This window comes from Melanotaenia boesemani, chromosome 19 (genome assembly GCF_017639745.1).
Source record: "Melanotaenia boesemani isolate fMelBoe1 chromosome 19, fMelBoe1.pri, whole genome shotgun sequence".
NCBI lineage: Eukaryota > Metazoa > Chordata > Actinopteri > Atheriniformes > Melanotaeniidae > Melanotaenia > Melanotaenia boesemani.
The window spans coordinates 6,726,638-6,740,286 of record NC_055700.1 but is presented as its reverse complement, the minus strand read 5'-3'; the positions used below and the strand labels follow the sequence as shown (position 1 = coordinate 6,740,286).

The 13,649-nt window shown below is 38.9% G+C and overlaps 1 protein-coding gene across 1 annotated transcript in view; it reads right to left on the bottom strand.

Moving 5' to 3' along the window:
• The window catches only part of jmy (junction mediating and regulatory protein, p53 cofactor), a 28,598-nt gene extending 15,404 nt beyond the window's left edge, over positions 1 to 13,194 (bottom strand). Inside the window, exons 1-2 of the mRNA XM_041970473.1 lie at positions 11,870 to 13,194; positions 1,974 to 2,147 (exon numbers count right to left, since the gene is read on the bottom strand). Of these exons, the coding sequence (XP_041826407.1) occupies positions 1,974 to 2,147; positions 11,870 to 12,733 (1,038 nt within the window). The 5' untranslated portion in view covers positions 12,734 to 13,194. The remainder of the gene's footprint in view (positions 1 to 1,973; positions 2,148 to 11,869) is intronic.
• Positions 13,195 to 13,649: the final 455 nt, after the last annotated feature.

Below are 13,649 nucleotides of genomic sequence, written 5' to 3'. Positions count from 1 at the left end.
CTGTAAAGCCCTGATATGAAATACTACCTGTTAAATCGTTTTAAATTAGTTTGAAGGAAGCTTTGCTTAACCCAAGTCAATATTGCTCTTAAAGGGAACCACTAAAAGCAATAGATTAAACTGGATTTAGGGCGCTGAAGAGTGTTATTGGCAGCTGGATGTATATATGCAGGCCTATGGGACTGACTGAAAAGTAACTACAGTGCCCAACATCGTGTGTCTGTGGGACAGAAAAGAAGGTGCAAAGGGCTTTTATAATATTTTATTGCAGAGAACAAAATCAAATGTAACCAGGCTTCTTTCTGCATGCAGACATTTTCAGTGATTCAGTGAAAATTCTTTATTTAGATCAGCACCCGCCCAAGAACCCAAATACCTTCATAACACACAGTCATAAACACACCCGCACACACACACTCACAGTCTTTTGTGTTGGTTAGTGACAACATGCTGGATAAGCATGCTGTGTAAGGAATGTAGTTTAGAGAAGGAAAAGTACTCACAGCCACAGTGGGTGAAAGACTGAAATTGTCTATGAAGGAGAATGAAGGCACAGAGACGGCGTCTGTCTAGTTAAACAGCACAATGTAAATCAACACTGCTTTACAGTCAGCACAAACACACACCAAGATGCAGATTTTTGTCAATGTCTGCTCCTGCCATGTCCCATCAGTAGAGAAGCCAGTTTTTATATATCTTTATCTCTGCTGCTGGTACATCCTCCTCATTGTCTGACCTACTGGCCTCTATTTGTGATCTACTATCCATTAGTTCATTTATGTGTTTTCTAAGTGTCAAATAATTTCAGCAATCTAAAGATAAAGAGCTTCAGGTTACTGGACAGAGGTATTTGTACAAATAAAACTGAACTGAAAGTCATTCAAAACGGACTGGTGCTTTGGGATCAGCTTTCACCAGGTCAGGGTTGACTTCCTCCACACCCGCTTAAAACAAGCCAACAAAGTCTTCAAATGTGGTCTTCCTGGCTAACAGTGAAAACTTTGTTGTGTCTGTGTACATGTGTTTATTTAACTGATTAAAGGGAAATATATTTTCTGTGCCTGTTCTACAAGTCAAGCTAAAAATGAACCTATTCCACTCCTAACCGAATTCCTAGTTAAACACTTTGACATAATTTTGTCATATGAATAACCACAGCTGGTACCAGTAGAAGGAAACCAGTATGTCAGCTGGCATTCTTTCACCATGCCTTTGTAACCCTGATAATACTAATAAATATGACCAACCGAAGTAAAGTTCTGTCTGGTTATCAGCTAGATTAGTTGTTTAAAGAAATATGAACACTTATATTGTTATTAGAAAATAAAAATCTGTACATTATTCTTTGGTTTTATCTGAACACTGAAATTAGTTTCTTCAAAATCACAGATACTGATGTCAGCTCCTCCTGCACCTCTGCTGAACAAGCATACAGTACACAAGTCGGACTGTGACCTACTGACCAAACCAGGCAAGTTTTAACCCGGCTTTGTTATCACTGTGACAGTAGACTTCTAATTCCCTTTTCAAGCCTTTACTGAAAGGAGGCAAGAGAGTAGAGAAAGAGGTGTAGAAAACGGAGGAGTGCTGAGGCTGCAGAATTACTGAGTGGTTTAGTGGCTGTTGTAATAATGCTTAGGCTGGTTGTTAATCTGCTCTGGGCAAGGAAAAAAGCCTCTCTAGCTGATCCTCTGTCTTCTACTATACCATCATCACCACTCCAATGCAGGCCTAATCAACTAATGTTAATGTCATGACAGAGTATGCTCAGTGTGGGAGGTTCAGAGAGGATTTCCAGCACTAACCAAACTACAAAAATTGTGTTATACTTGGTGTAGTACACTGCTGTGGCGAAGCAGCCTGACACGCATCAAACTGTCCACCAGGACTAATCAGTAAGCCGGCTACAGTGAGATTCAAACCTACTTAATTCAAGCTCTCAAACAGATGGTATTTGTTTCTGTGTGTATTACCTTAATCTGCTGTCGCCGCAAAGTTGCCAATTCCCTGATGTCCCTGAAGGGCTGCAGCAGGTAGTGGTAGAGCTCAGTTGTCACTTCCAGCAGGTTTCCGTACGCTTCGTCTTCCTCTGGGTACACTTGCAGCAGGTCCACCATGCTGTCCATGGCTTTGTGCTTGTCCAACAACTGAGACAAGAAGAAGAAAAATAAAATGCAGAAAAATAAGCATTAAGTTGTTGTAACCCAAAAGTTGCAACCCAAAACATTTTCTTGAGAATGTATTCTGTAAGTTTATCAGTGACGCATGAAAACAATTAGATGGAGTCACAGTTTTTGGCAAATATCTCTTAAAAGTAAGTAATGTGCCTGTTAAACTGCTTTCAGCTGTGTTTTTGGCACTCAGCATCAAGCATCGAGTTCACAGCATCGGCATTGCTTATTTGTTCACATCAACATCAGTATCTTGATTTAATTCTCAGAGAGATTTACATTCTCTGTAAGGCATTAATATGAAACATGAAATGATTCATAGCCCCATTTACACACAGCACATTTACATGAACAGTTTAAGTTTGCTTGATTTGACTTGACTACTAGGTTGGGATTTTCCCAGATGACCTTCAGAACATACCCCTGCATAGTGCAAACCATGGCTACATGTTTCAGCTTTACGCTGGTACGAGGGCATAGTGCTCAAAAGAGACAGGCCTTCCTGGCTTGAGTTACTTTCAGCCTCTTATCATTCGATCAACACTTGGCATCATCTCTGTATTGCAAGCTTTTTGGAAGACTGTATTTTTCCTTTTAAATTTCCCAGAATCGTTTACACCGGAGAGTAAAAATCAGCTTTTAGGTGGTGGCATGCTCAAATCAAAATGTATTTATACAGCACTTTTCATACAAAAAGTAGCAGTAGTAGTATATCGGTATCAGGTCAGAAGAGCTTTATAGCTCTTTAAACTTAGTATATGCAGAATGAATGAGCCCCTCCCCGCCTTTTTTTATCATTGTCCTTGGGGGTCAAGGCCTGAAGTGAGGACTGTGCATTGGCGGTAAAACTGCAGAACAATTTGACTCTAAACTGCATTATTAGATGTGTTACGTCTAGAACTTACTTTCTTTTTAACGCTATGTTCGCATATACAGCAGGCTCTGTTGTCAGTTTAACTTCTGAACTTGAAGTAAAGTACATTACTAATCAAGTAAATTCATAAAGAAGGTTACAGTTTGGTTTATTTAGCAATCATGGCACAAAAAGCAACAGTTTTGAAATTGCAGATGGTGTCTGAGAAGTTAATGCCATTGGTCATTCTGTCACATTTTTCCAAACACTGTCTCTACTGTAACCTCTAGACTGCATCTAGTGTACAATACAGTGTTAAATTCTTAAGTTTTACATAACTATCGCTCCAAGAAAAGCTACATATTTAGTACATATTCAAAAGCAATACATTCTAGTCTTTGTCTGACTTCAGGAAACTATTTATTTTGGTCACAGTAAAATATTTACATCTAGTTTACATAACTTTTTTTTTTGTATATGTACTGAGATATTTCAGGTTTCTGATATTTTGTGTATCGTTCTGTCCCTTAACATCCTTCAACAAGGGGGGGTATTTATATGCAACTGTGTCCTGGTTTCTCTTAGAGCACTCCAAATTAAACCTTTAAAAACAAGCAACACAACAGACACACAGAAAACAGTGTACTCTTTATAAAGAAGTGTAAAATTGTCTTTTGTTATTAATTAAAATTATTGGCATTAAGTGGAAAAACAAAGTGCTTATTTGTTCAGTGACTGCATGACACAAGTATGTTTTACATTTTCTGCTGGCAGTAAGGTGAATAAGCTAAATCAGCAATAAAATGTTGACATTTAATAGTGCTAAGCTTGCTATAAGCCCAAGTAGTCCTATTTAAAAAAAATAGGGGTGGAGGGAAACAAAGAAAAATCTATACAGAAATGTCACATTATGCTGCTGTTTTGTGTCAAACATCCCAGCAGCGCACACAAACAGCACATAGAGCTGAATCATCTTCAGTGTTATTCCACCTGTGATTTTCCTGCTGAGAAACCTAAACGTGTTGTGAGAGGGATTTTTTGGTAGAATTATATTTTCAACACAGTATTAAGATTTTTTTTTGTATCTACAGAAACAGGTCAGGTTGCTGATTTATCATTAAATAAATACTGAACAAAAACTTGTTCGAAGCTCAGCAAAGAAAAAAACCCAGCAAGCACGAAGAGACTGAGCCCGTGTACATGCAGGCAAATTAGTGTGTAGAGCCAGGAATCATACCATAAAATACACTGCTGAGTGTAGTACAAGGAGGATAGACTAGCCCCAACCGCTGCTGATTCATACCATATGTCCTACTATCCACAGTCTGTTCATTGTTCCTTTAGAAAAGAGACACTACAACAGCTTTTGTTCACAGAAAAACACAATTCATTTCCCAGCTCTCAGAAACCAGCAGCTCTGATTCACACTGCACAATACTACTCCTTCACTTCTGCCTCAGATAATATTGAAATGTACCACCAGCTAATCGTCATCAATGAGTGGAATAAAGTGCTATTCTCTCTAAAGAGAGCAGCAGATATGAATGGAGACTGTTATATCAACTCCAGGCTGATTTTCCAAAGTCCTCCACATTGGGGACTGGGGCGGACACTACACGATTCAGCTCCAACACTGCTTCTACTGTTTACCTTGGCTCTGGGTCTCCCTGGCAACCACTGGCCAACCACACATCCCTTTCCTTCAGTCGCCACTAGCCAGGAAGCCCCCTGGGCTAAATTATCCAAACTTTTGCCTGAGAATGAGCTACCAAAGCACATTAGATTCAAAGGAAATTTAATTTACACATAAAAGTGAATAAATTCTTTATAAACTCATCCTCAAAATATATTTCCAATCATTAAATCTCTATACTTAAATGAAAAATAAATACTGTGTAAATATATCTAATATGAAACTAAAAAACCTCTGGAAATATGTATTTCATTCTAAATTTGACACCAGCAACGGGTTTCAAAAAGTTGTGATAGGAACAAAAACAGACTGGAAAAGTTGTGTAATCCAAACCAAAAAAGAATAAACATATCACACCTACTTTGTCTAATTACAAACAAGCCAGTAGCTTGACTGCATTTATGTTAAAGACGCAAGAATCCTCAAAATTCAGTTTATCTCAGTTTATTTTTGGTACAGATATCCCCTTTCTTCTGATACATTATCCTCTTTAAACCTGTTATTTATCTTACAACACTCGCTGAAAGCAGGTTTGCTTGGGATGAGTATTTTAGGACCAGCTAAAAGAAAAGAAAAAAAATCCTAAGTTTAGCTTTTAAGTCTACAGAAAGCCCTCGTACATGGAGAGTACATAATTACAAGACATTCCTGGTGATAGTGTAGCTGATCCAGGCCTATCATCAAGTCTACGTCCTGTCAGTGATAGATCTGCTATGTCTTGCCTAAGCAGTTTTCCCCCTCTAACTATTAATTGAGATATCACACAGGAAATGCACGATTTTACTGCCATCCAAGCAGACACTCCATGCAAAAGATCTTTTACAACTAGATGCGATTTCAAAGCCATAAAATGCAAAAACTCATAAAATACTACATATAAATCAGCAGAACTGAAGCCTAACTGCGAGAAATGCTTTAGATGGTGCTGGTTCGTATAATTTACATTATTTATTATTGTTATATAATATATACGCAGCAAAGTAAGGTAATAAAATCAACAATAAAAAGATACATGCACGAGTACATTTTGAAAATAAATAAAGTAAATAAAAATGTTATAAAAAAGCCAGTCGATAAAAGTGTGTTTTAAGAAGTGACTTAAAAGATGATACTGATACTAACTGTTCTGTGGTCAGATTATTATCAGCAGACAGTTCAAAAGTCTGCACCTCTGATGGTAGAGGGTTGTATTAGTGCCTATAATGTGGGCAGCTTTCACATCTGTGAAGGCTCCATCAATGCTGATAAGTACAGAGATTGTAGAGGAACATCTGATCCCATCCAGACAGCGTCCCTGGCAGGGAAGGTCTTGCTTATATCAGCAAGACCACACACTACATCCATCACAACAGCATGGCTTCACAAGACAAGAGTGTGGGTGCTGAATTGGCCTGTCTGCAGTGCTGACCTTCAACTAAAGCCCATTTCCACCAACAGGTCCAGGTCAGTATGGAATGGTTTGGTGCAGTCTGGTTCAGTAAATCCTGACCTCTGTTGCATTTCCATAGCCAATCTGTACCCTTACCTGGTGGGTGGGTTATAAAATAAAGAGCGATATATGTGCCAGCTGCGTAATAACGTGATGTCATAGTGGCACAAAGCTTTCTTGAATTAACATGAAGAACGCAACAGAAATAAAGAAGAACAACAAAAACTCCACGGTAGATTTAAACATGCCGTTGTTGCCGCTTTGTTCTTAGTGCCGAGTCACACGGGAAGTAATGACTCAACCAATCAATGGATTGTAGTATATCAGGCTCCACCCTTTTGGGATCAGATCGGTAAGATTAGGACCCCAAAGGAAGGGTCCTAATCCACACTGAACAAGTTGGTGGAAACAGGGCCTTAATGGAAAACATTTGGTCATGAAATCAAAACTACAGTCCTGGACCTCCTGGCTGGATAACAACTAGAATCTCGCATCAGACTAGAAGGGGACAACATCCGTCTCCTCTCCTACAACTCCAGCAACTGGTCCCCTCACTTCCCAGACATTTACAAATGGTAGTTAAAAGACGAAATGATGCTACGCGAAAGGTAAACATCACCCTGTTTCACCTTTTTAGAGGTGTGTTGCTGCAATCAAATTCAAAATGATTTTCCATTAAATGATAAAATGTCTCAATTTCAACATCAATATGTTGTTTATGTTCTATTGGCAAGAAAATATGGGTTTGTGACATCGACAAATCACTGCATTCTGTTTTTATTTATATATTACAGCATCCCAACTTTTTGGGAATTGGAGCAGTAATGTCAAGCTCCTCTTTTTTCGGGGTTCAGCTGCACACATCATTGTATATACATAAGATTTGTTCAGGTAAATCAATGTTAGTGGCACAAAATAAAACATTGACATCTAATGTGAAAGATGTTATTTACACTAAATGCCACAGTAAGCAACTGTATAGTTAATAGATACCACAGTTGCATCATAACAAACAAACTCTAGCACATACATATCCAGTGGCCATTGCAAACTGAACCAACAGCAGCAAATGAACCTGAAAGGTCAACCTGAGGCCTGTTTCAGAGAGAAGGGTATGTTGAAACTGTGGGTATGTTAACCCTGGGTTGGGAGAAACTGGGTTTTCTGTTCCAGAAAACGAGGTAAGTCGTACCCAGAGTCCGTCAGGCATGGGTTGTTCGTACCATCGTAATTCCAGAGATTTAGAAACTGAATTCATGCACAATAATTTATATAGGCAGAAGATTTTTGTGGACTCAAACAGATTACTGATCAACATCTCATCGAACAGTACTGTTTCGCAGTCACTCTATTCTCTAGCCGTACATATCCAATATGACACGTTATAAGTTTTTCTTTTCCACTGCGAGACTTTTAAATATTCTTTTTATAAATGGGACCTTTCTTTATAACACTGGCAACATAGAAATTTTAGGAAGACAATACATCGAGTCATGAGGAAAGTCCTCACATATGTCTGAAATCATAATTCTCTACGTGTGATGGGCAGAGATCTACTGTCAGCCTCTGGCTCAGCAGACAGTGTCTCCTCACTATCCTTCCATGATGAAGAGTAAGCTTAGTCTATATTTAAAAAGAAAAAACAAAATCAGGATATTAGGTGAGAGGCATGTGTATGATGTGTATGAGTAAACCATCATTTGTTGGGGGTTAAAATCACCAGATGTTGAAATACCCACTGAATATCAACACGTGTGAAAGACATAAAAAATGTACAATCATAGTCTAGTATGATCCACCACCTTAATAAAAAATGTCTATACTTCATTTTCAGTTGTCTATGTGTTTTGTCCCCAATGGTATTGAAGCCACATAAAACTAAGATTTTGCTCAATCCACCAACATTTCAACCCACATGCTGCAGTTTTAATAAAGTTAAATGTCCAGTGGACCAGTGGCTTCCAACTCCCACAATGACTCAGTCAGCAGTTTTCTTCCAAGATGCTTATCTCTGCTTAGCAGCAGTAGTGTTCCCTTCTTTACGAAATACCTTTTTATTGCCCATATGCTTCAATAAGAACAATCGGGTAAAATAACTAGCTTTTTGTCAGCAGTTACCATGGTGAATTCAGGTATTGGGTCTCCATTGATGATGGCTTTCTTTCGCTTGTTTGTTTTTGTGGTTCTCAGCTCTGGGTGAAGATACTCAGAGTTGACTGAACCAACTCACAGCAGCTGTTACAGAGTTGCTCAGCTCAGAGTAAGTTAACCCAGAGTTTCCTTATAGACTCAGAGTCAGCTGAACCTCCTTTATGGAACGGACCCGGGTATGAAATAAATAAACTGAATCATTTTACACATTAACAGCTAATCTTCAAATCACCTGACAGAAACCCAGACCATGTGATTGTTGAACGAAAACAGCTCAACAGCTGTTTAAATACCAAAGGATTGAAATCACTGCTGAATTCACACTCAAATTTTCTTAGAGCAGAATTATATGATTTGAAATAGTTTAGTTTTTAAGTATAATCCATGCCAAGTCACTTAGTTTTCACATTTTTTCTCTGTGAAAATGTTTTCAGTTCTCTCAACTAAGGCTATTAGAATATGGCCAAACTTTACAGATTATAACCACACTGAGGTATAATCCAGTCAAATTAAATAGAACTGTCTTGCCATTACATCACACACAAATCTGCTGAGTAAAGAAGAAGAAAACTAGTGAGAAATTCATGTTTGTTATATCAGGATATCTGGAGGATGAAATAAAGGCCTGGATAAAAGCTGCTGTGAACATTTTTAGCTGTGGTCCTTAAGTGTGTTTACAAGCTTCACATTAGTATTTGTGTCCTTATATTTAAATGCAAACACTAAAAAAAGAAATCCCATTCCTTCTGGCTCTCTGTTACACTTTACCTGTAATGTTTAATCATTATATCATCATAAAAACACAACAAAGCCATTAAAAATGTAACTATCAGTTTACGACGTGTGAGGTTTAATGTTTACGAGTTCTTAGCCTATTTTTGTTTAAGAACAGGTCACAGATAAAGACAAATTGGGAAAGTGTCTCTGGTCAATGACTGACGTGTACATGGGGTCCACAGGATTTTAAACAACTAGTCAATCTTTGTGCATTTTGGTCCAGTTATCTTTAAGAACAGGACCTGGACACTGAGGCTTTATCTCCGAGTACGGTGATAAAGCACAGCAGTTATCTGTAGCTGCTCTGCACAAACCAAACAGACAGTACTTCATGTTAATGTCATATAATCTGAACATTAGAATTTGGGATGGTTTCTTTTAGCATTTTATCTTGAAAAATTACCATAATTATCAATCAACAATAATTGCCAATGAATCTTAGTTATCTGACTGATCAACTGAATGTGCATCACTTTGATATGTAGAGCTGTAGTCATGTTACTGCATGTCAAATGTAATTATGGTAAACTTTCATCTTCAACATAACAGAGAGGACTTTCTGTCCTATTTATTTTCCAGTCACCGGTAAACTACAGTGTTGGGACCCAGTCAACACTCAGCACTGTATTGCTTACAGTCATGGTTTATTTAGAGGGATAGTGTTTTTTATATGATGCTGGTAAGAACAGTGGTAAAAAACTAAAATATATATACAATGGTGTAAAAAATTACATGATACAAACCCATCTTTATAAAAGCTGAAACCAGAAAATGTTGATCAGGTTTACTTTTAAATGATTTTGTGCACTGAATGACATCCCTTCTTTGTTTACTGTGTAAAAACTGACAGACATGACACAGATCCTGTAGGCGTTTTCACACTAACACACAAAAATATGCAGGAATGCACCAGCTAGGTTCGAGAACAAATGGACACACTACAAAGTACACACCAAATCCTTATAAAGTATGTTTGCTGTGTAAAATGTAAATTAAAAAATTTAATTCAAGGATTTGTCATTTATATTTTTAAATAAATCATAGAAAATATTTCAAATGTTTAAAGTGAGACACTGTATTTTATGGAAATATTAGCTCACCTAAACAGGTCCAAGTTTACCACATTATAGTAATCTTTTAACAACAGTCTGTAAACATCTGGGAACTGAGGAGACCAGTTGCTGGACTTATAGGACAGAAATGCCCCATTTTTGTCTGATATTAGACTCAAACTACTCAAAGCTCTAGACGGTAAAAAGTCCAGCAACCAGACTCTTTTGTTATGAAATCATTCTGTTATAACAAATGTAGTATTCAGTTTGTTTTGCATATGCATTTTAGTACTGATAAAGCTTTTCAAAATGTACAAGCTGTCAGCTCCATTGGCACTAATGCACTCCCATACCAACAGAGGTGGAGGCTTTTTAACCGAGGCCAAAAACATACTGGCTGGTCAATCTACTCTGGACGTGACACACCCATGATTTCTAAAAAGAACTTCAAAGTTTTTTCCACTTTGCTTCTATTTTAAGCAAGCTTTCACAAAGAGTAGACAGCATTTGAATTGTGTTCATATAAGGCCTTTATTTTGCATGGTAGAGCTTTAACCTGCAGTTTGTGTTCAGAGACAATGACTTCTAAAAGTGTTCCTCAGCACATGCACTGATTTCCATGACAGAACCATGTCTGTTTTCAATGCAGTGAAACCTAAAGGTCTGAAGATCACAGGCATCCATTTTTGATTTTTTGGCTATCTTTTTGGTGCTAAGAAATATCTCCAGGTTCTCTAAATCTTTACTATGTCCTGTAAACAATGGGATATTCAGTCTTAGAAATGTCAGGTTAAGGTTAGAAGACACATTTTCTGCAGGCTGCTGATCTGCAGACACTTTACACTTCAGAGAGTCTGTCTCTCCATCATGTTACTGACTTGTCAATTAATTTAATTTTTACAAAATATGCCTAAACCTGTTTCTGTTTAGTACTTTTCAAGCCTCTTCTTGCCTCCATCCCCACTTTGAGATGTACTGCTGTCAAATATTCATTAATTCATAAATTAATGTTTATATTAGCAGATAGTGAATCTGTGGATGAGCCCAGCTAGATTTTACAAACCAAGTTAGGTCTGTTGCATAAAAAAAAAATAAATAAATAAATGGTCACCATCTGTGCCAGAAGAGTTTTGTCACATATAAACAAGAAAATTCTTCTTTCATTAGACAACTTCTTCCTAGCTGGGACAAGCTGCATCAACCTGTTGAACAAAACTCAGGTGAAAGACTTGCCTGAGGCTTTTTCTCATTTCAAATATACTGCAGTGAGCTTGTGTTTCTGCTTGACCCCTGACTTAAATAGCTACATAAAATTCAAATTAAAATATGGAAGTTCTCACATGTTTGCTGAGCTAAATATAAGTCTTACACTGTGTAGGATAACACAAACCAACTCGACAGCTGTAGTGACATGTCACTCTTTAACTCCACCTCCATTTGTTCTCCTGTGTTTCTATGCAACTCCCTCAAAACCATTCATCCAACTGGAGTGTGATGTGTGGCCAGACCAGATCCTATTACTGGTCTGTGAACGTGCAGCAACAGATGGTGGATCACAGGGGGGACAAAGAATGAGGAGGAGAATCAGCAGACCATGAGGCACAGTTGTAATCCACTGAAACGCTGACATTAAACAGTGCACGTGTGATCTTATAAGCTGTCATGATAAAGTACCACAACCTTCACATCCAGTTTAATAAAGAATTTGTTCTTTTAATGTAAATTACTACAAAATTTACGCACCTCTTGCATGCGTCTTTTGGCTGCCTCCAGCGCATCCTCATAGCCTTTCTGTCTCAACTCACTCAGGCTCTCGTAGTACTCTTCCGAGTCATCATTCTCGAAGAAAAGCACCTGTGAAAGAATCTTCCACCCGCAGGTGTCCAGGGCATGACCCAGGTACACCTGTAGCTGGTAACACAGCGCGTCTGTCTCCCGCTGTGACATCCTGGGGCCGCCGAAAAGTACCGTCAACACGCCGGACTGCTCCTCCGGGAACGAGGGTAAACACGGCTCTAGGTCCGAGTTGACGGCGCACAGCTGGTGGTGGACTGTCCGCAGGTCCTGGAAGGAAAACAGCCCGGCCCAGCTGAAGTCCTCACGGCCGATAGTGTCATTCTCCGCTTGGTCGACATCATCCGGAGACGACGGGACATCCACAGGGTCCACGATCTCCATATCCATCCCCTTAGGGGTCACAATATCCCAGGACTCCAGTGTGTGGGTAACACACTCAAACGTCTTTACACTGCTGTGTTTTACAGCCCTTTTGTCTCCAGCAGCAGCATTTGTTGTGGTTTTTCCTTTGGAAACAGGCTGTGATATAACTTTACCCGCTTGGCAGTCTTCCTCTTTCTTCGTTTTGGTCGGACTATTTGCGTGTTTTTCAGCTAAGGGCGAAGGAAAAACAGCGGTGGGGCTACAATCGAGGTCCAGTAAAGTGCTTCGTCTCTGTACGGTTCTGTTATGGCAGGTTATGGCGAACTTTCCTTCGATGTCGTTCCAGGCCACGATGAAAACAAATTTATGCCTCTCTTTTTCGTCGAAGACTTTGGGCCGGACTGACACCCATCCGGACTCCAAGTTATCCTCCATGGCGAATGACATCTCTCCAGATAGTAAACAAAACACGTAAATTAACGTTGCCCAGAGGGGGGAAAATCCTTTGACGTCGAAGCTAAAGGCTACTGCTAGCTAACGACAGCTAACACTGGCTTAAAAAAAACAGCGGAAAAAAAACTACCAGCTAAATTTAGAGTTGAAACAAAGGCTTTCCAGCTTCGTAAACGCGCTGCCAGCTGCGTGTGAGCGGCTAAAAGCAGCAGACGTCGTTGTCCCTCAAAACGCTCGGATTTGGGATTCAGACATGAAGTTCAAACGGCCAGAAACGTTCCGAAACCTCGGCCCGAGAAAAGGTGAAAAGTCAGCTTCGACTTGCGGCAGAAAACGTAGGCTGCCATAACACCTGGCCGCTCACCTGCCCGTCGCTCGCGCTCACAGTGTGGCTCTTTGTCCGTTTAGACAATACTGGTGCGCGACGCGACTCGGCTCTTGGTGTCACGTGTGAGCTTCTGTTTACAAGCACAAGGTGCGTGTGTGTTTGTCAAATCCGGGGAGGGATTTAACCCTCCACATGTTACGTTCAATTTCTACCATAAAATAGGAAAATATTAATTTTTCCATAATTTGATTCAATGATCAACAATATAACACGCATGTTACTGCCAGATTTATTTTAGTAATATGTGCTATTTTAAATAAGGCGTCTAAAATTAAATCGAGAATATGGACATATAAGGAGCAAGGTGTTACCCCAGAAATATATCAGGAAAATATATACCATAAAAATACACTTAAGGACAAATAAAAAGAAAATAGATAAGTAAAGAAAGACATAATGACAACAGAGATACTTAAAACAGATTATGATATGCGGAGCTGTAGAAAATGGACTTAATTAATAAAAAAAAGCATGCAAGCATCATATTTAACATATTCAATGTTGAATATGAAATAAAATAAC